The sequence below is a fragment of the Acyrthosiphon pisum genome, chromosome A2 (assembly GCF_005508785.2).
Source record: "Acyrthosiphon pisum isolate AL4f chromosome A2, pea_aphid_22Mar2018_4r6ur, whole genome shotgun sequence".
NCBI lineage: Eukaryota > Metazoa > Arthropoda > Insecta > Hemiptera > Aphididae > Acyrthosiphon > Acyrthosiphon pisum.
In genome coordinates, this window is record NC_042495.1 from 36,616,554 (window position 1) to 36,640,844 (window position 24,291).

At 31.7% G+C, this 24,291-nt stretch overlaps 1 protein-coding gene across 1 annotated transcript; it reads left to right on the forward strand.

The window, feature by feature from the left end:
• Positions 1-11,240: 11,240 nt before the first annotated feature.
• On the forward strand, positions 11,241-19,534 carry LOC100572795. Its single transcript, XM_003243112.4, has 4 exons — positions 11,241-11,742; positions 14,998-15,135; positions 16,064-16,163; positions 18,149-19,534. The coding sequence occupies exons 1-4, from the start codon at positions 11,594-11,596 to the stop codon at positions 18,830-18,832; spliced, it is 1,071 nt and encodes a 356-aa protein (XP_003243160.1). The 5' UTR covers positions 11,241-11,593; the 3' UTR covers positions 18,833-19,534.
• Positions 19,535-24,291: the final 4,757 nt, after the last annotated feature.

Consider the following 24,291-nt stretch of genomic DNA (forward strand, 5'->3'; position numbering starts at 1 on the left):
TTTTTTTTTCATTTAAACTATTATTTCTTGTTTTTTGTTACTTTTTTGTATCACATAATATATTTCATTTTCGGCGTTCAAAATTTTAAAGCACTGAGCATTCATTATCTACCTTTCATGAAATTGTGTAATAAAATTATTTCTTCTATACACAGTAAAATGTTCCTTATTTTTCGTATTAAAAAGTACGATTTTATTTGTTTCAACAGAAAAATAGCCCCACTGAACATGATCATGTTCGCGTGGAACCCACAAAGAATATTAACCAACAATTTTTTTGTTACGTACTGAATCTCAATGAAATAGATTGAAGGTATTGGCCTCGTGAGAGCATATAGTTTCGAAATGATTTTCGAATGAAAATAAAATTGGTATTAAAACATCATACGATTTTGGTTAAACATTTATAAAGAATTAATTATGTTATTAATTCGGACTTTCCACGACAAATTTTAACTTAAAAAACAGTTATAAAAGATGAAAACTAATAAAAATAATAATAAAAAAACAATAATAGGTATAATAAAATATTTTGGTGCCTTTAGTATAAATAACGATTAATTGAGTACCTACGTAGTTTTCCAGACGTTTTAAGAGCTTGCATCATTTTTCTTATAATGCCAGCAGTTATAGTGGCAGGACCAGTCCAATCATTTTCCAAACTAAAACTAATAAAAAATGAATCCTGATGTAGCAATAAAGGTACCTGTAAAATATTGGCAATGGATAAGATCTGTTCAAAACTGTTCTAAGGCTTTAAGTCACTTGGTACAGTCGAGCATTAAAAGTGCAAATGTTAAAAAGGTATATTCTAGAACACAGACACTTTGTACGGTTGGGTAAAAATGTTCATTTCAGAATGCGGATAGGTACATTGTACTATTATAATATACATGAAACATAAATTGTAAATATAAGTATTAGGTATATTACTATAATATTATATTATACTATGTATAATTATTGTTATATAATTTCATATTTTATGTACCTACAGCAATATATATTCACAGTTTTATATATTTTTTAGTGAGTTAAAAAATGTATCACTTTGGGCTCCGTCAACAACGATGATTGAATATACAGTAGGTACAGCACTCGATGGTCATAGAAAGAAAAATAGAAATATAATAGCTAAAATAATAAACGCATGACGTGTATTTTTGATGAAAACAAAATAGGGGGGGGGGGAGTACGCGTAATAGACAAAGTGGATAAATGTCGGTAAAATCTAACGTGGTCGTGAATTGTGTGTGGAAATATCATTCATTATTTAATTTATGATAATCGGTCCGACTTTAACTTATTTGTACATGGCGGATATTATTGTAAAAATCTAATGTATAAACTATAAGGATGTAGGTATACATTGTAATTTGTAGATTTTTCAATAATTGTTCGTCAGAATATTAAATATTGGATGATATTTACACACACAATCCACGTATTTATTAGTCATAAATAGTGAACTCTCAATTGTTTGCGGAATAGAGCGGAGTGACATCCACGGGGATAAGGGAATTCAGCGGCTAATCCGCAAAAATTCAAATTTATTCTTCATAATTGCTAGTTTTCATACATGGTTTTATTTTTTCCAATGATGAGCAGTTGTCTGATGCGGATGAAAATTTCATTAATTTATCATTATACTTAAAAATATCCATAACAGTGCTTTCTCCGATTCCATGCAGCGAGCTAATTTGTTTTTTCGAAGTACCCTTTTCAATGTTTTCAATCAATTCGAGTTTTATTTTTTCACTCATTTCGTAATGGCCTTGTAATAAAAAATGTTAAAACTAAAATCACGAAACTATAATGCTAAGTTCTAGTTAATACGTGCAGTGTCTCGCATAGTAGACAGAATTTGTAGATAGGTAGTGTAAAATATGACGACACGTGATGAAGGAGACGACTTGTGCGTATCAGTAAATATATTCTGAGTAAAACAAATAGCAATAAATTACGATCACGCTGTGGTGTGTTGGGCCTAATTAAATGCAATTAACGTACAAACCGCTTTATCGGGTTATCGATTATTGTATGCAACTCAATTAGACCGATGCATGCAACCGTAATATGATGTGCATATATATAATATATATATTAATATGTATTAGATAAAAAAAACATTTATTTTTGTATGTATATACATTATACATAACATTATGTACATGATGTCGTGGAAGACCGCGGATAATCGAAAGTACCCTGTAGTTATATTTACTCATAATCAGTTTGTGGCTAAGGGTTATTTCATTCGCCTTTGAGATTTTTAAACTTTTCAGAGTGGGTATACTTTTTCTTTCAAAGTATTTATAAAAAATAAAACAAACTTAGTACCTAATAAGCGTAACTTATATCTATAGGTTTTAATAGAACAGTTTGTAATATAATAAAGTACTTTCTATAATAGAATATAATAATTAATAATATACGATTGTTATTAGCTGTTAAGTTTATAATTATAGATATGTTGTAAAATTATAAAAAAAAAAGTTAGGTAAACGAGGCATAAAAAACGGTTGGTAACTTTTAACATCTTAGCTCAGTAGCGACTGAATTGTGGTGGGGTGATAAGGGTCGGATCAGGCGCAGTAGTTGCATTGTTATAGACCTGCCTCTTAATATAATTTCGAGTCGGTCACGTAATTTATTTATATATGATATATCCACGTACTCGTGAACTATTTAGTATTCATATATTATGTAGGTATGTATAGTCTAGTCTTTAACCACTTGGTGGAATAGTTTACCTAATGAAAAGGGCATAGACGTACCGAAACTGAGTCTGAGTGGCGAGTGCTCATAAATTGTATAATAAATCATTATCGCATCGGTGCGCAACAGTGAACATCGCAGCGCTGCAGCACCGTACCGCCGCAAACAGACTTAGACTATATTTCAATTACGTATTTTTTGAAATGTAAATTTCATTACCCTTCATTTTCCATATACTTATTGGCTGTTGCATCGAGCGTATTACTTTTATAAAACAATGCGGACAAAGACAAACAACAATCTGCATGCACGTATAGAATGTATATTAATGTATATATTAATAAAATTGATATGCGAGATATATTCAAATGTCAATGTATATAGATTATATAGTCATGTATTTTAGTATTTAGCTATTTAGTGGAAGTTTACTCATCGAAGAGTATACTTATAGTACCGTTGAATATTCTAATCATCTACGCACGTAAACTCAGTCTGAGTGCACATACATTTTATAATATCAATTATCGTATTGGGCCGCAACAATAAACATCGCCAAGCGAAAACCACCGCAAATAATTGTGAACCAATAACGTATTTTGTTGGCATGTAAATTTATTCTATTTTCCCTACAATTGTTACTGCTGCATCAAGCGTTTTACTGTTATTAAAATCGGACATAGTCGCATGTAGATAACGAAAATAATACCTATAACTATAAACTTTTACGCGTTAAATAAACATTTATAAAATTTATTTAAATTTAATGTTAAAAGTTAAAACCTAATTGTATTTACTTAACCCGGTTTTTCAAACTATATCGGATGTATAATTTAGTTTTAGACTTTTAGACAGTTTTAGTACATTTTAAAGTATTACTTACATATTTTTTATATTTGCATTGCATGACAAAAAAATTAGAGTCGATATAGGTACCTACATAATTATTTTTATTTCTAATTGGCATGGAAAACATTTCAAATTTCCGGCAGTAAATCGGTTTAACTAGAATGTATGCAATTATAGTTATAGGTGTATTCGTATTTTTTTTAACGTAGCAGATACCCTATACTTATGCGCATTAATACTTAATATGTGGGTGGGTGTGTGTGTTAATAGCCGTTTATATACCTCGTTTAGCGTCACGTTGACAAACGGTCCGGTCAAGTACGCCGTCAGGAACGAGTCCATCGGTCGTATTTCCACCGTGAACGTGAAAACGGTGACCATGACCGTTATGAATTTCCAATGATCCATAGTGGTGGCGGCGGCGGCTGTGCTTTTATCTGTTTCAGAAGACCACCGTTAAAACCACGTTCAGACCGTTGTCATTTCTTCCGTTTACCTCACGTAGGTATACTATTAGCGTAGTTATTAATAATCGTAATGTTGATATTCCACAATCAAACGCGCAACAAAAAAACAAATTGGGTATAGTACACGGCACAAACAGATACCGAAGAGAATGATGGTTGTTTTAACTTTTAAGTAATACAAAAATTGAAAACGAATAACTCAACGGTTCAACGGTCGGTCGCGTCGCTGATATTATTACATTATTGTGCCAACCACCGATTAAAATATTCAAAAATAATATAATATTTTATGTTTTTGGAATAGATTTTTCAATTATTGTCGTAAGTGAATCTCGGTATCAACTTATCTTGCGTGAAATTAAAACCACCAAGGTCGTCGAATACTTGGTCGTAGAAACGTATATTATACTATATAGGTTCGGCATAAGTATTGATCGTTAACTGGTCGGTGCGCGGCGATAAAGGATGAGTTGATATTATGCTTAGGTATATTGTATAATTCAAACGAATGATATTTTTGTCGACCTATTGACCATTATAGAACGTGCAGTTGCTCGTTTTTATAAAAACTTTTTTTTCATCTTAGCAAGTTGTGCGTTAATTTATGTGTAATAAATAATGATAACATATTACCATTATTATTATGATTAATGTAGGTTATATAATCATTGTAGATACAATTCACATGTTTCTGATGCTAGCAATATTTATATTTTAGATAATGCAAAAACAAATTTTTTTATTATTTAATAAGTAATTATAATAATATCATATAATATTAATTATTGTTTATAATAATAAATTATATTATATCTGCCTATCTGGTTTTTAATTGTTATCTCTTTTTCAACATAGTTATTCACTTTTCAATTTTCATCATAATTTATTATTTTATTATCTTCTAACTCTTCTAAACTTAATGATTTATTTTTCCTAAGTAAAAATGTATTTCCACTTAGTTCTTAATTTTTTTCCATTACAATCTCTTATCAAGCACCATCTTCGTAATTCAATTCTAGGTTTATGCATTTTTTAAGTATACGTCTATACGTTTTCCTTTTCTTCAAATTTAGTTTCTTTTCCTGTAACTTTTTTTGTCAAAATAAATTTTTTTAATTTTTTGGTTCATATAATTTCCTATTTTCTGATTTTATTTTTATCAACATGCATATTTCTTATAGGCATCTTGTTTAAAATTATTTTTTGTGATACTTATTCCGGATACTTTTTTTTATTATTACAACGTAAGTCCAAAAAAAAATAGACACTGTTCTTCAGAACGAGCAAAAGACTGTATGATTTCCCCAGTATTATATAATAATATATAGATATTATATGATATATATGTATGCGATTACTGATTAGAATAATAGTTACACAAGGAAGACTGAATTTGAGTTGGTCTATAGCAATCACAATGTATCGTACGCCAGTGACTCGTCGGTAAACGGGTTCAACTTAAGTTATTCGAAGATTATGACTAGAAAATCATTCTCTTGTTGGTATAGGCAAAAACTATTCTGTAATTTAAAATTCGCTAGCAAATTTTATTATAATAATTTGTTTTAAAACAATTACTACTGTAGGCACTATAATGTGTATATCGGTATAAGTTCGTGGGTGGCATTATTGTATAGGTATCCATAAGAGTAGTCACAAGTCACTGCAGCCTCCAACAAAATATAATTAAACCGATAGTAATATAATATAATAGGTATATAATTTGAATATATTGATAGTTGATATTTTTCCAATGAAAATTTTATGGCGATGGCGTCTGCATTCTGTAATAATGGCTATAATGCAATCAATGAGCTTTGGAATTAACCACCCTAAAACGATCATATTATAATACAATTTTGAAATCATGTTTTCCAGTAGATAGCAATGTAGCATACTACACGAGTATAATGATTATATAATAAGTTTATACTATTATATACTTACCTTTATTCTTTAATATTACAAGTTACAACAATAATATATTTATTTAAAATATTATTTTATATTCCGAGCGTATCTATACGATGATGTGTTTTTTAATTTTTATTTTTGTGTCTGAAGAAACTTTTCTAATAAAAAAGTGGTCTGAACATTCAATTCTATGTACGTTTCTTGTAGAATATTAGATCAAATTGGTACTTTTGAGAAGTCAAAATTGAATATCATAGTACTTTTTAAATAATCAGAAAAAATAAAAAATAATATGAACATTTGTTAGAATTGTAATTTTTTTTTTTTTAAATTGTTTTCACCCAAAGTTAGAAAGTATCCACACTGGTGGGCCTCCTTCCTCACGCCATTTCATGCTATCTACCTTATATTAGCTATCTAATTTACTTATTTTATTATATATAAATATTACAGATTGTAAATACTCTATTTTATCTAATAAAAGTAAATTAACAAATTAAATACCTAATTGTTTGGTAATTTTGGTTAGGTTCCAAAAAACTTCGCTCGGAATCATTTTTCATCGTACACAATGACTTATCATTGAATTTTGATTTAACACATCCATTACAGTGTCTACTCAATTACGAGGTCACTCGGCTTCTACGACACAGTAGAATGGTTACCTATATTTTCCTTTTTTTTTTCATTTGAATACCTAATATTTAAAGTAATATTAAAAAAAATTACGTACAGAGCAGCAAGATAATATAAACATTTTTAATTAACAATTAATATTTGCTAATTATAAGAATTAAAAAAATATTTATCGTTGAACAATTTTTTTTAATAAGGGGCCATGTTTTCCTAGAGAACACATACAAATCTATTATACAAAGGATATTCAAAAAGCAAGTTTCCCTATGCCTGAAAAAATTTAATAATGCACCAATATTGAAAAAAAACCAATTGGATTTTAAAAGGACCAAAATTAAGAATCATTTGCACATGATTTGCTTATAACTGATGATGGATCTACCTCTGGAGATTGTTATGTTAATATTACCGATAGTTAGGGATCTTGCGTCTGAATTTTTGATCAACTTATTGATATTGCTTATCTAATATATACTAAGCATCTAATAGAAAAAAGGCACTAATAGGCTTTGTAAACGTATTTTATAGTAGCTAAGTACGAAAAATCAAATCACAGAGGAAATTAACAAAGTAATTTAACATAAAACGTACCTACATATCGTATCCATATATATAGTAGTAAATATAGAAAAAATCCTCCACTATCTGATTGAGTTTACAGCGGACTACCTCCATAAGAACTAAAATTAAAAATATGTATTCCAACAATGCTACTTTGCTATTTCGGATTCTTGAACCACCGCAGCTTTGCAACGGCACAACACTATAAATATCTAATATCATAGACCATTCTGACCGGATGTCCGGATCTGAAGATAGTGAAATAGAATTAATTCCACGAATACAGTGGGTGGCTAGCATATTTAAAACCCTAAGCAAAGTATTTGAAAACTACCCTTATTGTCTTTTAAAACGTTTTACACTAACTCTTGTAGCGATAAAATGTGCACAAATATAGTGCACTATATTTTTCACTATCGAAAGGATGCAGTTTAAGTATTACAAATTTTAATATTACATGCAACTAACCGATACCGATGAAAAGTATAATTCTTGTAAGCAATATAAATCGAATACGAATCGCGCAAGGCGTCAACAGTTGGCCGCGTGCCCGCGTCGATTATTGTATTATAGGTATTAAAATATTATTGTGCCTATTGGAATATTCAAACACAATATATTATGTTATATGATTATGTTATATTATATTCGTAAGTTAATATCGGTATCTTCTCTCGCATGGAATGAATATCACATGCAAGGTCGTCGAGACCTAAGTCGTAGAAACGTAAATTGTTTGGGAACTGTAGGTAATGGCAACCGGTCGTCGCGTGGCGATAAATACGAAATTATGCATGCTTATAATGGAATTCAAACGAATGCCATTTTCGATTATTGAATATTAACCATCTTCATAATCCGTTTAGGCGTGTTCGTTTGTTTTAAACATTTGTTTGTTTCATTTTCATCCTATAGGTTAGGTAGGTACTATAGCTAGTTGTTGCGTCGATACGTATAGGTGCAATAAAACACCAGACTCCGTTCCTCAAGACGCACATTAAGTACCTATACTGCTATACTGCCAGTGGTAGATAACCCCCCATATCCCATCTCTTGGTCTAAAAAACCAAAATTACCCTATCGTTAAATAAATTAAATTCAATTTTTAAAGTATCATTATCTATTTACATGTAATTTCAACTTTTTCATTTACTAGGTAGGTACCTATTACTTATTAGAACATAATTACTTTGATAATTTGTGAGACTATTAACAAAATAAATGTTTATTTCGTTAGGTTTAAGCCAAAAAACTAAAAACCGAATGTGTTCTGAAATATTATTCAACCAAAACAAGTATACCTATTAGAATTACAGAAAAATTGTGCCAGTAGAACACATATTATGTTTTAGTGAAGACTTGCTGATATTTAAAGCCTTAAAAGTAGAATATTTGTTATAGGTGGCACTTAGCTGTAAGGGGGGGGATCAATTACAATTTAATATTTAATGACCCATTTAAAATTATAAGTCTGCCCTCTCAATATTTTTTCTGCTGGGGTGCAATTGGCACTTTGTTCCCCCACCAAAAAAAATATCTTCATAAAATTAAATAAAATAGATTAGGTATACATCAATCAATAACAATAAAACTAACAAAATTGTGAAAAAGACTTAATATGACGTTTGTTGCATGATAATTACTTTAATTGCACATTGGGTACTGGTAAAATATTATTATTTTACCAGTATTAACAGTATAATATCACATATTATGTGACATTTTTATTTTTTATAGCAAAAGCCGTATATAGGCCAATTAAAAATATTAGTCACGGTATAAATTGTTTTCCGATGACTCTTTTTTAGTTTTATATTATAGTTGTATAACATATCAGACATGAGAATTGTGTATAGAACCTAACTAGTAGGTATATATTATGTTAAGTTCGATAATAACCTTTTAGACAATTATTATCTAACCGTATTGTTGAAATAAATTGTATGAATATATTTTGGTTCGATAACGATAATTACACATGATTATAATATAACATAAATAATTATAGGCAGTTCTCACGAATTTACAACAGTACACTATGAATAATTTTAATATTATATTAATAATGTATATGTATGTATTTGAAAATAATTTAATTTGTGTTTAAGGTTGTTAGTCAATATTATCAACATATTATATTATACATATTATACATGTCATAAATCATAATTATATCGTTAAATATAATATATTTCAGATAATATGATTTATGAACAGCAACACCAATCTACTGTTACACAGTCAAATAACCAATCGATCAAGGAATTTATGTATTTATGTACCTACAAAGTTTAGATGAGCGGAATGGAGTGGTACGGGGTTACCCCGCGAAATGTTTGTCCGATTCTCCGCTCATCTAAACTTTGAATATTTATAACTCATAAACTACTCGCCCCAAATTTGATTTTCATGTATCAAAATATTAAGAAAAATATCCTGCTTTGGAAAATAAAATTAAAACCCTATGTTGTCATTCAAAAAAGTAAAAAACTTAAAAAATTATAAGGATAAAAAATATTTAAAAATATAATTTTTTAAGAAAAACATTGTTTTATAAGCGACTAGAAATTATGTAAAAAAATATTTTCAAAAAATTTATACTATTTGAAATAATGAGTGTTCTATGATAAAAGAATCACCCAGTATGATGAAAAACTACAAATTTATTCATTTTGTTATAATTTAAAAAATATTATTCATTGAGACTTGAAACTTTTCTTTACTTTCATTATGGTCCTTGGAATAGCCAATCATAGAAGAATCGATTAAATTGAATAATTTGTAATAGAAGAAAAATATTTACTAATACTTAAGTATAAATTAAGTTATAACCAATAATCGTACAAATACAGAAAAACAATAAGTAGTCAAAATCAGTGCATAATATATACCATCAAATCGGGTGAAATGGAACTTGAGTGGTGACTTGGAACACTGTGACTTTTCTTTATTGAATTTGATAAAACTTCGTGAGTTTTCATTAGATATCGTTGATCTTTCCATAATATTTTATGTTGTTACATTTCCAATCAGAAATATTTTATCAGATTTTTTGATATTTCTTAACATTAAACAGAAATTTATGTTACAAACTGTTACACACATTTTTCGTAGACCAAATTTAAGCCACCAAACTGATACCATTTAAGACACAAAATTCGGGTATGAATATTTTTTAATTGATGTAATACAGTTTTATTACAAATTAGGTAGTCCAAACATTATTTAAAAAAAAAAATCATAATCTGATTTTTTAAGAATGATTTTATTTTTCATTGTTAAAAAAGGGTGACTTGAAACATACCGAAGCAATACAAAAGAGAGCCGGGTAGTCGGTTGTAACGAAACTTCTCTGATGAAACTTTACAAAATGCCATTTCTGAATTGAAAAATGGTAACTTTTTATCCATGGTAATGAGTAATGACCAAACAAACTCTCCAGCTTTATAATATTAGTATATAGATTATAATATAAGTATAAAAAAGTGTATATAGATAATAGATAACATTTTATTTTTTATGTATAGGTAGGTACTATTTTATGAATAACCTACGATCGTTAACTACGATTTTCCAAAAATTATTAAAATGAGCGATGAAACAATGCCTACAGTTCCTTTGGGCTCTGACTCTGTTCTGGTTCTCTAAAATATCTTCAATATATACCTACAGTTACCACTTAATATTAGTACTATGTACAATGTATGCGATGTATTTATTTATGAGAGAGACTTTTATTTTTGGATTATTATTTTTTGGATTAGAGTGGTTATCTAGGGTTCTTGGGCTTATATGATATATTATATCATATAGACCTCAATGAGTTCACTCTTATCCGTTTCACTGCAATTTTATCATAGATGCGCTTTCCAATAATGTGTCACCATATTTATTCATGTAGCAGTTGGCCAAGCCGCTATTGAGCCTAAATATAATAAATTGTTTGTTTTCGAGAGCCCTCTCGCTTGATTGTCCGCCCGACCGTAGATCGTGCCCGGGCCGGCTGCAAGGCTGAGTGTGTGTGTGTGTGTGTGTGTGTGTGTGTGTGTGCACGCGCGCGCGTGGTGTGCAACCGTAGTGATGGTGCAGCGCGGAGGGAGGCGGTGGTGCCGGGTGACAGATCGCCGCCGACGCGCACCGTGTAGCCCGACAGGTTGGCCAACCGCGTGTCGACGACAAATCGGTGCCCGACCGACCGTCCGAATACATCCGTCGCGGTGGCCGCCGCCGTCGTCTTCGCCCGTCGGCAGGCGACCGATGGTGGTAACAGTGTTCGCCGCGCACACTCGACCGTCGTAGGACCGCCGCCGTCGCCCGACCGTAGTCCGTACGACTCGTGCACGACATTCAGTTGTATTCGTCGTCGTCGTTCCTGAGAACGCCGCGCGGTACGTCGATCGATTATAAACGACCCAGGAGCGACACGCGAGGGCCTGAACAGAGTCCCGATGATCGTGGCTATGGAGAGGAAACTCATATCGGAACTGATCGACGAGTATAAGACGTGCACCTGCCTGTGGAGGATCAAGGACCCCGACTACAAGAACAAAGAGATGAAGAACGAGGCGTACGAGTCGCTGCTGCAGTTGATAAAAAAGTATAATAATAATTATTATAATGATAATAATAGTATTAGAACACTGTCGTGTAGTACGGGGCGAGCGCAATAATAATATTAACATCATTGGTATTATGCAAAAAGACGCGGCGGCCGATTGCGGAGCGCGTGACAGGTCGTCAGCGACCTCAGTTGTAGAGTGTAGACCACGGCGGGCGGTAAACAAACACGTAGGGAAGTGTGGGGAGGGGAGACCGCGCTTTTCGGTGGCAGCGGCGCCCGGCGGTGGTGGACGACCTTTAAAATGATAATAATTCACGCGCTTAGATTGCGAGTTGCTGTGAAGTAGGCACTTTACGAATTGCATTTTCCGCTACTGCCGCTCATTTACTTGGCCAATAGTAAGGGATCACACGTCTACACCTCCCTACGCCGGCGTTTACTTTATTATAAATATATATATATAATATATACTATAGTACACATACTAATTATACAACAAACTTCCTGTATCTAAAGATAACCCGACTTCGCCCGCGAAAAAAATAAATAAACATAAAATATATAATATATATTTATATATCGTCATTACGGTGTGTATTGGTTTTGGTGGACGGTAGTTCACGGGCAAATCGGCATCATCGTACCACTCTTCGTGACTAATTTGACTTAGATGGACACTTGTTATATTTTTGAACATGGTTCAAATTACTGTCTAAACTTTCCTGATGTCTCTGAAAATAACTAATTTTGGAGTCTATAAGCTACAAACATAAGGTCCTTAACATCATTACCTTTTGTGGTACATTTGAATAACAAACAATGCACTTTGGAGGGGGGAGTTTTGAGGAAGTGAAGGATTTACATATAGCAGCCAGTTTTGTTGCTGAAAATTCACTTATTTTATTTCAATAAAATCAGAACTTCAAATTTAAATGATTTTTTAGTTTTGGTAACAGTTTTTCTTGTTTCTATACGTTGATGGACCTGCCTTGCTATATGGCTTAGCCAAAGTGGCGCATGACAGCTATTATAATATTTGTACATTATAAATGTCATGTTACTAAATACTACCTAGTTAGGTATTAAAATTGTGAATTCTGTGATGCATCACTATTCAACGTCTTTCGGAATAAACCGTATTACCCACAGTCTTAGAAGATAAAAGGTCAGAAATGGGGGGCCATGCCACCCAAAGTGTTAAAATATTATTTCATAAATTGACATGCATAAATAATTTATTGGACAGCTAAATCACTAATTAGTTTTAATGATAAAAAATAAAAATAAAAATATTATATTTTATGTCAAACCTATTTCATTCATAAACAGAAGTGTCATAAAACGTTTATAAATAAATAAGTCAAACCCAAATAATCTCTTGATTGATGTTTCATAATTTGTTTTTTCACCTAAAGTATCCAACCAAAGAATTCATAAAAATGTTTCTTTTTATAAATTATCTAAGATTTGAAAATGTAATACAAGATTCTTCAAAAGTTTGTCTATATAAAAAAGGTATACCTTTAACAAAAAAATGTCTACCAGAAAGTCTAATTAAATTTTTATGATTGTTTGAAGTTCAAATTTCAAAATTGAATATTCATCGGGAACGATTTTACAAAATGTTTTGACACGTTTTGGGCTATTTACAGATATTTTAAATTTTCAGCTTTTAAATTTTTTTAGTTAATACAATTTTACTCGATAGGTCAAAAAGTTTTAAAATTTAATATAAGGCTCCTCGCAAATACATTGTTCAATAGCGGTTAAAATATACTAAAAATATATAGGAACTATTTTTTTTTTATAAACATTTAAAGTTTAATGTTGATAAATCTTATCGAATTGAAAATTTGCGAATGATTTTGCAGTTAAAAATTTATAAAATGTTCAATTTTTATAGCTAAGGAATAAGGATTGCAAATTTAAAACAAAGGACCCTCATAAGTAGGGCTTACTTTAACCATACAATTAATTAAGCTATAAACACAATTTCTTTGTATAGACATTTTAAGTTCAAATTTGGACGAAATTATATACATAAACAAAGAATAACGATTTTATAGTTATTTTTTTGTAATTTAAAAATATTATTCATGGGTGCTTGAAACTTTTAAAGTAGATATGTATACCAAACAAAATGTTTTTGGCAACATTTAATTCAACCTACTGTTTTACTAATAGTTTAACTTTAATTGCAATAGTATCATAAAATATACTTATATAGTTATCTCGGATAGCTCAGAATATTATACTCTCGTATACAATGATTTTATATCGTTGAATTCAAATGTAATACAGCCATTAAATTACATCAGCGCGTCTTTGATATTGAATAATATAGATACGTTAATAATAATATAGGTATATTATTTTTTTAGGAGCCAATATATAGTTGATAAATTGATTAATCTAATGACCTTCTGAACTTTCCCCTTTGATTAACCACTGCCTGTATGTAGCATCACGCAAATCTATCGTTATTTTGCCGCATGAAACTAATACCATTATAATATATAGGCATTATTTCACACGCGCTAACGATTTTCGCCGCCGCCGCCGTCAACCGTTGTTTTTAAGACAAACGTCGTCAACGGCTGCTATAATGGAGGCCACGCTGATGTACGTTTACTGACTTTTGATTTGGAGCTTCTAAGTTTTGAGTGATTTTTTAACATTAGCTTCTCGTATATTTCCGTTATCTATATTCTATAATACGATCAAACTCATCTTACACGATGTATGTTGGACGTCCTATAAAATTAACTTTTTGCTGTTTTATTGTTCTTAATAACCCAATATAATGTAATACAATTGATTCGTGATAAGATTAGTACCTAAAATCATAATATATTTGTATTCATAAAAGAATATCACAAAAAAGTCAACAATTTATCAATACAAACCTTAGTGGCTCTGTTTTTCCACGTGTTTTCTTACAAACGAATACGTTGTTTAGTTGTAAACAAACCTTAAGATTATTTTTTAAGAAGGGCCCATAATATCGAAATATATTAAAAATATGTTGATTAGTGAATCAAATCAGTTGATTTCAATCGCTATAGTAATTAAGCTAGTCGACATAATGAAAATCATTGATCTGTAAAGACATATTTGATATTATCGGGTCAGCAGCAGTTTTGAGTGTAACCATCTGCTTGAAAATTAATAAGATACATAGATTTCTTAATCTTTTTTTAGAATATCGTTGACTCAAACTTGATCCTTTTGAAATTATATTTTTATGCGATGCGTTCTATGCTCTGTTATAATATTATATATTGCATCTAGATATAACGAGAGCTGTACAATGGACGACCTGAAACGTAAAATAGCCAATCTGAGAACGTGTTACTTGCGGGAATTCAAAAAAGTAATGGACGCAAAGAGATATGGTGGAATATACGAGCCCAGTTTGTGGTATTACAAGTAAGAGCCCTGCTTCTAAATAATACTAGTTAGTATAGGTAGTACGTATATTATAATATATTATATAATTATACACGTATGTCAACACGCCGTGTGATATAATATTAATACGCATGTAGTGTTGGGGGTATATTAGGTACTTCTGAAATGTAATAGAATCACGTTAATATATAAATATTGAAATAAGGTAATTAAGTTAGGTACTTTTACGTTAATCTATCATAACACGCACATTGAATTCCATTGCTTTCCAAAATTAAAAGTAAAATGTTACTATGGGGATAAATAGGTCATATTATGACATTTCAATTTTTTTTTTAATTGTGTTAAGTACACTGATAATAGATAATAGTTGCCTAGTTGATTTGTGGACTTATAAATTATTATGTCCTCGAGTTACGATTATTATTAAATCGCACGATTAGATTAACCTTATAGACACAATATCGCTTTGTGTCAACATTTGAACGAAGATGAAGATTTAAACGGATGCTTAACAATAATAATAGAAAATAACAAAAAATTATATTTAAAAACAGTGTGTGGGTGGTTAAATTTCAAATGTTTGAATGATTCGAATACTAGGCATAGCACAATACATCATATACAAATTGTTTGAATGATACTATTTTTCATACAAATAAAAAGACTAATTGACCAATATGCTAATAGTTAATATACTTTTATATACATCAATGTTTTACGTTTCATGTCAATAATAAACGCATATTTAATATGATAACTACCCCTAAAGTGTATATGGTTATTTCAGCATTTTCGGTGGAATTGAAATACAATATTATCAACTATTTTCTTACTACTCACACTGTTAAGTATACACATGCTCAAAAATATTGAACACGTATATGTTACACGTGTGTTATATACTGCTTAATTATAGTAATAAATATTGATAATCGTGTTATAGATCCTTAGAGTTCCTAAACGATCAGCATCACAGCGAAGACAGAGTGCGGTTGGGCCGCAGTTATCCGGATAACAGTGATGAAGATAACGAGTCAAACGAGGTACTAGTTACTATATAGTATATATTTAGCCATAAATATTTATTTACATAATATTTATGTATGTACGTATGTATGTATATGTACATGTATAGAAACAGATTTTTATTTCTGAAATAATTACAAACCTACCTATAATTATTGTAAATATTAGAAAAGTACCTATCATGAGGACGACTCTGTAGTATCCCTCTCACAGCCCCTTTCTCATCTTAAAATTCGGATTTCCTCTATAACCAGGTATACATATATCTTACATATATTATATTTTACGTGTCTTCTTTGAATTGCACATACATATATAATATTTATGTAATAATAGTAATATAATAATATATAATATATATGTATATAACGACATAGCTGTGCATTTATTATGTTTTGGGAATCTTTGCTAGTTGGGTATAGTAGGTGTAAGATATGTACTGCGGTGATGTTGATGTATAGTATATGTACAAATAGTACAGTGATCGTGATTGGTGATATAGTGATATGCATACATAAATTAGTTTTAGCTAGTACCGTTATATATTTTCTAAATGTCAAAAACGTGTAATTCTGTTAGCAATAAGTTTATAGAAGACAATGCCAGGGAAACTTAATTTATAAAAAAAAAAAAAAGCTAGTACAAAATAATAATAATAATTAAGTTTTCAAACATACTCTCATATAAATCAAGAAGGATTGTAATCTGTAGAACATCGACAATTATTATGAATACGATAAATCAATTAAATCATAAACCTGATACTTCGAGTAATCGAATAACTTACATAATATATCATATTATTCCAACATAAAATTATGATAAACATGGTATAAATCATAATGTATAGTTACAAGGAATGTCAAAGTAATATCACCAAACAGTTTTAAACACTAATTATTGGTACACGGAAATCTGTATGTTGTTCGTATTTAAATGTATTAAGCTATGAGCGTTTGACTACGACGCAATCTGTCCTAATAATTATATACAGATGACATGCATCTCGTCAGCATAATATAATATACAACCCCTAATATATATAGTCATATGGAAAATGCGTTTTGAATAACTAGCGATATTATATGAATGATTTATAGTGACATAATTTTTTGACGTCACACCTTCTATATAGCGTTACCTTTATTATGCGATTTAACGAATTTTCTAACAATAAATAATGATATTAAAGTCGAAATTAATAATTAAAATTATAATATTACATTATATTTAGGTACTGACATCTATAATACAATATTATTCCATATAATAAACAATTTCTTGGCATATATAATAATAAAATAATGTACATATCTATTAGATTATTATTATTATTATATTATAACCGATATAGAGATAATCATAATCATAATGTACAAAACAATAATTTTACTTTGTCGATTCCGTCAGTTTAATATAATATTATAATATCTGTATTGAGTACCTATTCTGCAGTATATATTGCATCGATGATACTTCCTCATACATTATTTCTATATATCATTATTGTACTATATTGCGGATATATACTTTAACACTTAAGTACCAAAGTGCACTTCAGTTTACACATACAATTATGATATTAGTAACTATTGCTACAAACGATGTTCAATATAATAGAAGGGCTGATAATAATATTAATTCAGACATAAGTGCTCAAGTATTAAAATTAAGCAATGTCAATTTTCTAGTCGCTCCTCCGAACTTTCACCGTTCTCTTGCCATTACCATTTTTATTTGTCCTACGCGTTATTTAAAAATTGTATAGTGTAATGTAGTTTAATGTAGCTGGCTTATGAGTTATGAGGACCATTTTATAATCGTAATCCTACTATAAAACCTATATTATATTAAAAAAAAGTTCCAAAATTGAATTCATCAGTACCTAATTCAATATTTGTGTCAAAGAAATTTTGTTTTTTTTATCTTACAGTTAGGTACAAAAATTTAATTTTCTACAAATTCCCAGCCCTACTCATAAAATATATTAACAAAATTATAGACGCATAACATCATGGTGTACGAGGACGTTGACGACCGAGCTGGGTCCGAGGACAAGGACTCTTGTTCCACTGAACCTGAGTACCTGCAGCAACCCTGTACCGCAACCAGCAGCGGCTTGCAAACCATATTGAGCGGCAGTGGTGCAGATGGCGTCAGGAGACCCAAGAGACGTCGACGGGTGTTGGACGTATCGCCGGCGCAGAACGGGCCATCCGCTAGAGCGCCGCCGCCGGCACCGGATCGGTTTTCTAACACCGCGGGAGCAGCCGACTTTTACGAACCTCAAATATTGGGTGGCGTGGGTGGCGACCCTACCGATCCGCCGGTGGCCGACTACTATGACGGTTTTGGCCGGTACGCGGCCAACGAGCTCCGGCAAATGGACAGACAGTCGGTGATCATCGCCAAGCGGCTGGTCAACGAAGTTCTGTTCCTGGGCCAGATGGGCATGTTAAATGTCAACACCAGGATCGAGACGCCGACGACCAGCCGACGGAAGAATGCGTCCTCGTCGACTGGGTGCAAGTCGGAATTGCATAATCGTCGGCACCGTCACCGCCGCGACGAGGACGAGGAAGACAACGACGATGACAACGACTGCGAAGAACATGGCCACGACGGCGGCGGACGCGAATCGTCGTCGTCGCCGATGCCGCCCGTCGAGTTCATGGAGACTTCGTGATACGCCGCGGAAAATGGTCAGCCGATTGACGAGCGATCATCATCTCCGCACTGCACGTAGCCGATAACCCATCTCCTCACTGAAGTCTACGAAGACCTAATTCTGTTTGATGACGATGATTGACGTCTACATCTACGACGAATCCAAACAATCAGTCTGATCAATACGGAGCGTAAATTTGTGTATCGTGTAAAATTTATTTTTATTTTTTAAATTATTTATTTTATAAGACTGCTTAATATTCTACGCGTGGGTTCGTATATTGGGGCGTCACGATGTGTTTTTATGTTCTACAATTATTTGAGTACAATTTTTTTTTTAATTTTAAATATAAGTATTGTTTTCGGAGTTTTTTGTCATTTGGACGATTCTTCATTATAACAACTTAAAGAGATAATTATAATACTATATTATATTATATTTACTATACGCTTTAACTTTAAGAGTTACTTTAAATGTGATTTGTTAATTTATTAATATACCTATGCAGGACCGGCTCAAGCGAAAATAGTGAACTAGGCCAAATCAAATTTTGTCATCCCTAAAAATATAATATTATCAGTATTTTGAAAATGCCGCACTCTTACTAAAGTGCTGCTTAAGTGCCGCCCTAGGCGTGGGCCTATGTTGCCTACCCCTTGAGCCGGGCCTGAACCTATGTAATTGAACGTTTTTATTATACGTATATTGACTTTAATCCAATTACTTGAGCTTATTATTTCCATAACTTTTTCAGTCACCGAGGAAATATAATATAATATAATATATAATTCAATATCACTATACTATACTATACGCAAGTAAAACGTGTATGGTGCACCTACACATAAAATAACCTATTCATTTCAGGAGTACCTATACTCCCGTGAGGGTCACTGTTGGGTGTCGCGTGTTGGACGGTAATTATGCATAATATTATATAATATTTATAATAAATACCAAACTTTCGCCGTTACGAATAACGCAACTTTGTACATATTGTTATTTGTTAAACACGCGCGTACGACTTGCACCTGGAATATATAATTACTACACGTCGTAAATTTATGTTTAATGGTAGTTTGAAAAATACATTTTTTAAGTTTGTGTACGATTTTTCGTATAATATTTACCTATAGATACTATATTATGTAGATGATGACGTATAGTTATTTATTATTAACAGGTACCTATATTATAACAAATAAGCGTTGTTCCTATACATTACGTATTACATTATACGCGTATTTGTGAAACTCGAGGTTGAATTTTTGTGGTCCACAAATTTAAAACGAAATTTTCTCGGTCCGCTACAACTGAAAGTTTTACAATTGCAAAATGAAGTATTGTATACGACGAAGCGAGTCGACAAAAACATTAGGTAGGTGTCTAACTGGTAAATTCACCGAAACAACGTTCAGTGAGTATTTTTATACCTACACCTCATGACACGGATTATTTGCACACATTTTGAGAGAACCTTTCTGTTGTACTTTTTTTCAGCCATTTATAAACGTGACAGTTAGACGCTATAAGGTTAGTTTGGTAAAAATTATAGCCGCGCCACTAAAATGGAAAAAAATATACAGTCCACTGACATACACATTAATGTGGACAAAAACACACATAATATATGATTACACATTTACTACCAACGAACCTTTATTTTAATCCTCAGACAAAAAAAGCCTTATATTTGAGAACGAGCAAAACATTTTTACCCGAGGTAAGAGGTAACTATTCTGTAAATTATAGCATATATATAATTCATATTTATTATCTATAATAAAATATATAAATTTATTATATATATTTATATATTTTTTTTTCCTTTATAATTATTTTTTTTTTCAAAAGGCGCTATGTCTAGGAGTATGTCCAAAGGCCTATTTTGGATGCCTATTTGGCAGAATTTCAATTTGGACACCTGTAGGTTTCTGCCATGCCCGGTTGGGCAGACAATTGCCTGACCATAGAGTGATGCCGTCCGTGGCAGGAATTCGAACCGTCGATGGTGCGCGTTACAACCTTAGTCCGCTCGGCCACTCCGTCCCCCAAATTATATATTATTATAATTATTTACTTTTTTTTCTATTTATAATTAATAAGATAAAAATATCGTGATGCTATGTTATATCGCTCAGTTACATAAATATACGTGTATAGTTATTTTAAATTACAGTTATTATATTTCAAAATGTAAAGGACCCATGGGGGGTTGGCATGGGTCGACAGTGAGTCTTGACCCGCTCCTCCCGACAGGGTTGGTGACCGAAGCTAACAAGGGGCAGAGCCCTGTAGTTACTAATAATTAAATGTCTGCGTTCATACATGTCTGCGCACGTACAAGGTTTAATTGTTTGATTAATAATATAAAAGTTTATAGGTGTATGTGTTTTTAATTATTGAAGGGGCTTTTAATTTCATGTCTTCATGGGTGGTATCACGCCATATATAGTATATGGATGAGGATTCTCCCATCATTGCTAATTTATAACATTATACAAAAATATAAAATGAATGCCATATTCGTCTATAAATGTAACAATTAATATAGACAATTCTGGGATTGAAGTGAAGTTAATAGTGATGAAAAAAAACAATTTAATTTAATCAATGTTGGAGACCCATTTGAGCTTTATACCAACTATATACGTATTACGAGACATTTATTCGAGAGATCAACAATTATAATATTCTGAACAGTGGAAAACATTCAATTGCTATGAGAAATACCTACAAGCATACCATTTTTTTTTATCATTTTTGTTAATCATATTTTTCCTTTCGTAATTATAATAAAAATAAACTAACTACCAGGTAGTTACTAGTTACTACCTATATAATAATTACCTATTTATAGTGAATGTATGTATGTATGTAATACCTAGCTATGGTATGTAATATTTAATATTTACTTATATAGTTATGCACAGTACAGTTACACATAATATATATGTATTTATCATAGAATTTGTCGCGGATTGACTAAATACTCAACAAATACCTACCCCAATATCATTCAATGCGTTTTTCAGAGCACCTATAATATACATATTACATAATATTCAGATCGGCTGTGCTGCGATTTTCGAAGCAAATGAATCGATAACATTGATATTTTGGTGAAACGACTAAACTAGTATTGAACAGTAGCCTCCGTATCAGATTTGGAAAATCCAAGAAAACACTTACTAAAATATTTTAGTGATATATAATAAATATTATTAATATAACTGTGCATTATCGTCACTTCGTCTGTTCTTCGTATACATAGTATAATTCTATATGCGAAAATTGCGTACCTATATGGTAAACTATTATAGTTCTGTTGTGTTACATCGTATTTTATCGTATTGTCCTATTTTAGTAGGGAGAGTTTGGAGGGAAAAGAGAGAACTGATGTTACGCAGTACATTAAATATTACTTATTAGAATAGGAAACCATAGGATTTATTTGTAAACGAAAATCGATCAGACTTCCGCTGAATGCGTATGATTAAATGGAATCTGATGGCTTCTGCATAATATAATGTCGGTTGCTGTGTCGTTTGAATAAAAAATAAATAATATTATTGTACGTGAACTCGTTTTAATGTGAATAATTTAATTAGAGTTCGATCTGGTTGATTACTTTTTTCAGGTTCTGGTTATAGTGGACTAGATATTTTAATTTTCTCTGGCTCGGTACCTATTACACAGAAAAATAGTGGTAACTTCGGAAGGAATCGAGGATAGACCAATCAAACGTGTTAAAAACAAATGTTCTGAGTAGTTCAAGCATGTTTCTGACGACTAGATAAATTAATGATAACTGTAATATGTCAAATGAAAGAGTCAATAATGGTATCGATCGCAAACGAAATCTCTGAAATTGGAAATGTGGTGTACCACATGGTCCTTGGGTCTTGGGAATAGGGATATAATGACCTGGATAGTAGACACAAAGGTTTTGGCCTACATATAACTACAGCATTATACAATAGCGGCTTTTGGAATCTGAGAAGCGACATTTAAAAACGATTGGTTTAATATAGGTATATACTATATTGCCAATAATTATTTATAACGAAAATTACTTATACGAGTTACGGCGGTGGTTGATATGTCTATATTAACTACACCGTCGTCATTTTACAGGTACATCGTACATGTTTAAACGTGACACACCACGGTCGGTAATTTGCATGTTATGTACGACGATCAGTAATAACTATTAGTAAATAGTCATGATTTATTACTGAAACGATCAACGTAGAAGACCTGAAGTCTGTTGTGGGAGTAGGATTTTCAAGCGATTTCTAAAATAAAAACATGTAAGGTTTAACGTATTTTAAGAGAGGAGGTGGATGGGCAGACCTCCCGTGAGGACTTTTATCACTCCAATAGTCATACACCTCAACTTCTAGGATATGTAGATACAGATTTATATAGTTATACATACGTAAACGATTATTATATAACAATATGAGTACTTATATATGACGTATAAATGTATTTGATTTGTATCTTCATTAGCGACACAGTTAGAATAGGGACCAGCCGGTAACAATAAATAATTTTATCTCAATTTTGTAGTTAATAATATTATATTGAAATATTATTGTATATTTAGTACATCGTATATACGTTTTAAAAAGCATTTTCGAAACGACTAATGTTTCCGTACGCGTACCTGCTGATGATGCTATGTATAATATATTTTATGGCGCCCGCACAAGACACTTAAAAGTCTATTTCCACTTACGGAACAGCTGGACTTTGGCGAAATGCAATATAGTATGTATACACCAACGTGGATGACGAGTGCATGAAAGGATAAGAACAAACATCGACTCATCTCTATTGGAGTTAAGTGTTACCAGTAAAATAAAGATAAAGATAGAACTTTTTGGGACGACTCTTAAACGACAATGCAATTCAAATCGTCTAGTTTTGGGAGAAGAATGGAATCTAAAAATGTAAATATATACCACTGACTGACACGCAAAGAAGAAGAATTAATAAGGATGTACACGCGACCGTACAACATGGCTAAGTACCTAAGTAACATAATATTATGTGTGTGTGTTGAACGTGTAAATAATGTCGTATGCATATAGGTGACCGTCTGTCACCGCCGCGCCACCGTCGTCACTGGCCAACGAAACATTTTCGGCTTTTTGAATCGCGTCCAAAAACTCGTGCAATGTTTTCGCGGAGAGACGATGGTTTTTTTGGCGATTTTTGGCAACGGCCTCTCGGCCCACGGTCGTTCCAAAATATCACAACGACGTGCTCTATATAAAACAATAATAATAATAATAACGTAATTTTGTCCTCGGGACGACTATGACTCATCGCAGCAGCAGCTTTAATATACGCCGTAGTCCGCAGTAGTCTCGCCGCCGCCACAGCCGTCGTAGTTTGCCAGAAATATATAATATTATACATTCATAATATATGTATACACATTATACACCAGAGAGTATATACACGTA

Coding starts and splice junctions, on each gene's coding strand:
- LOC100572795 (XM_003243112.4), top strand. CDS start 11,594: ATGATCGTGGCTATGGAGAGGAAACTCATATCGGAACTGATCGACGAG. Junction 15,136..16,063: donor CCCAGTTTGTGGTATTACAA/GTAAGAGCCCTG, acceptor ATCGTGTTATAG/ATCCTTAGAGTTCCTAAACG. Junction 16,164..18,148: donor AAGATAACGAGTCAAACGAG/GTACTAGTTACT, acceptor ACAAAATTATAG/ACGCATAACATCATGGTGTA.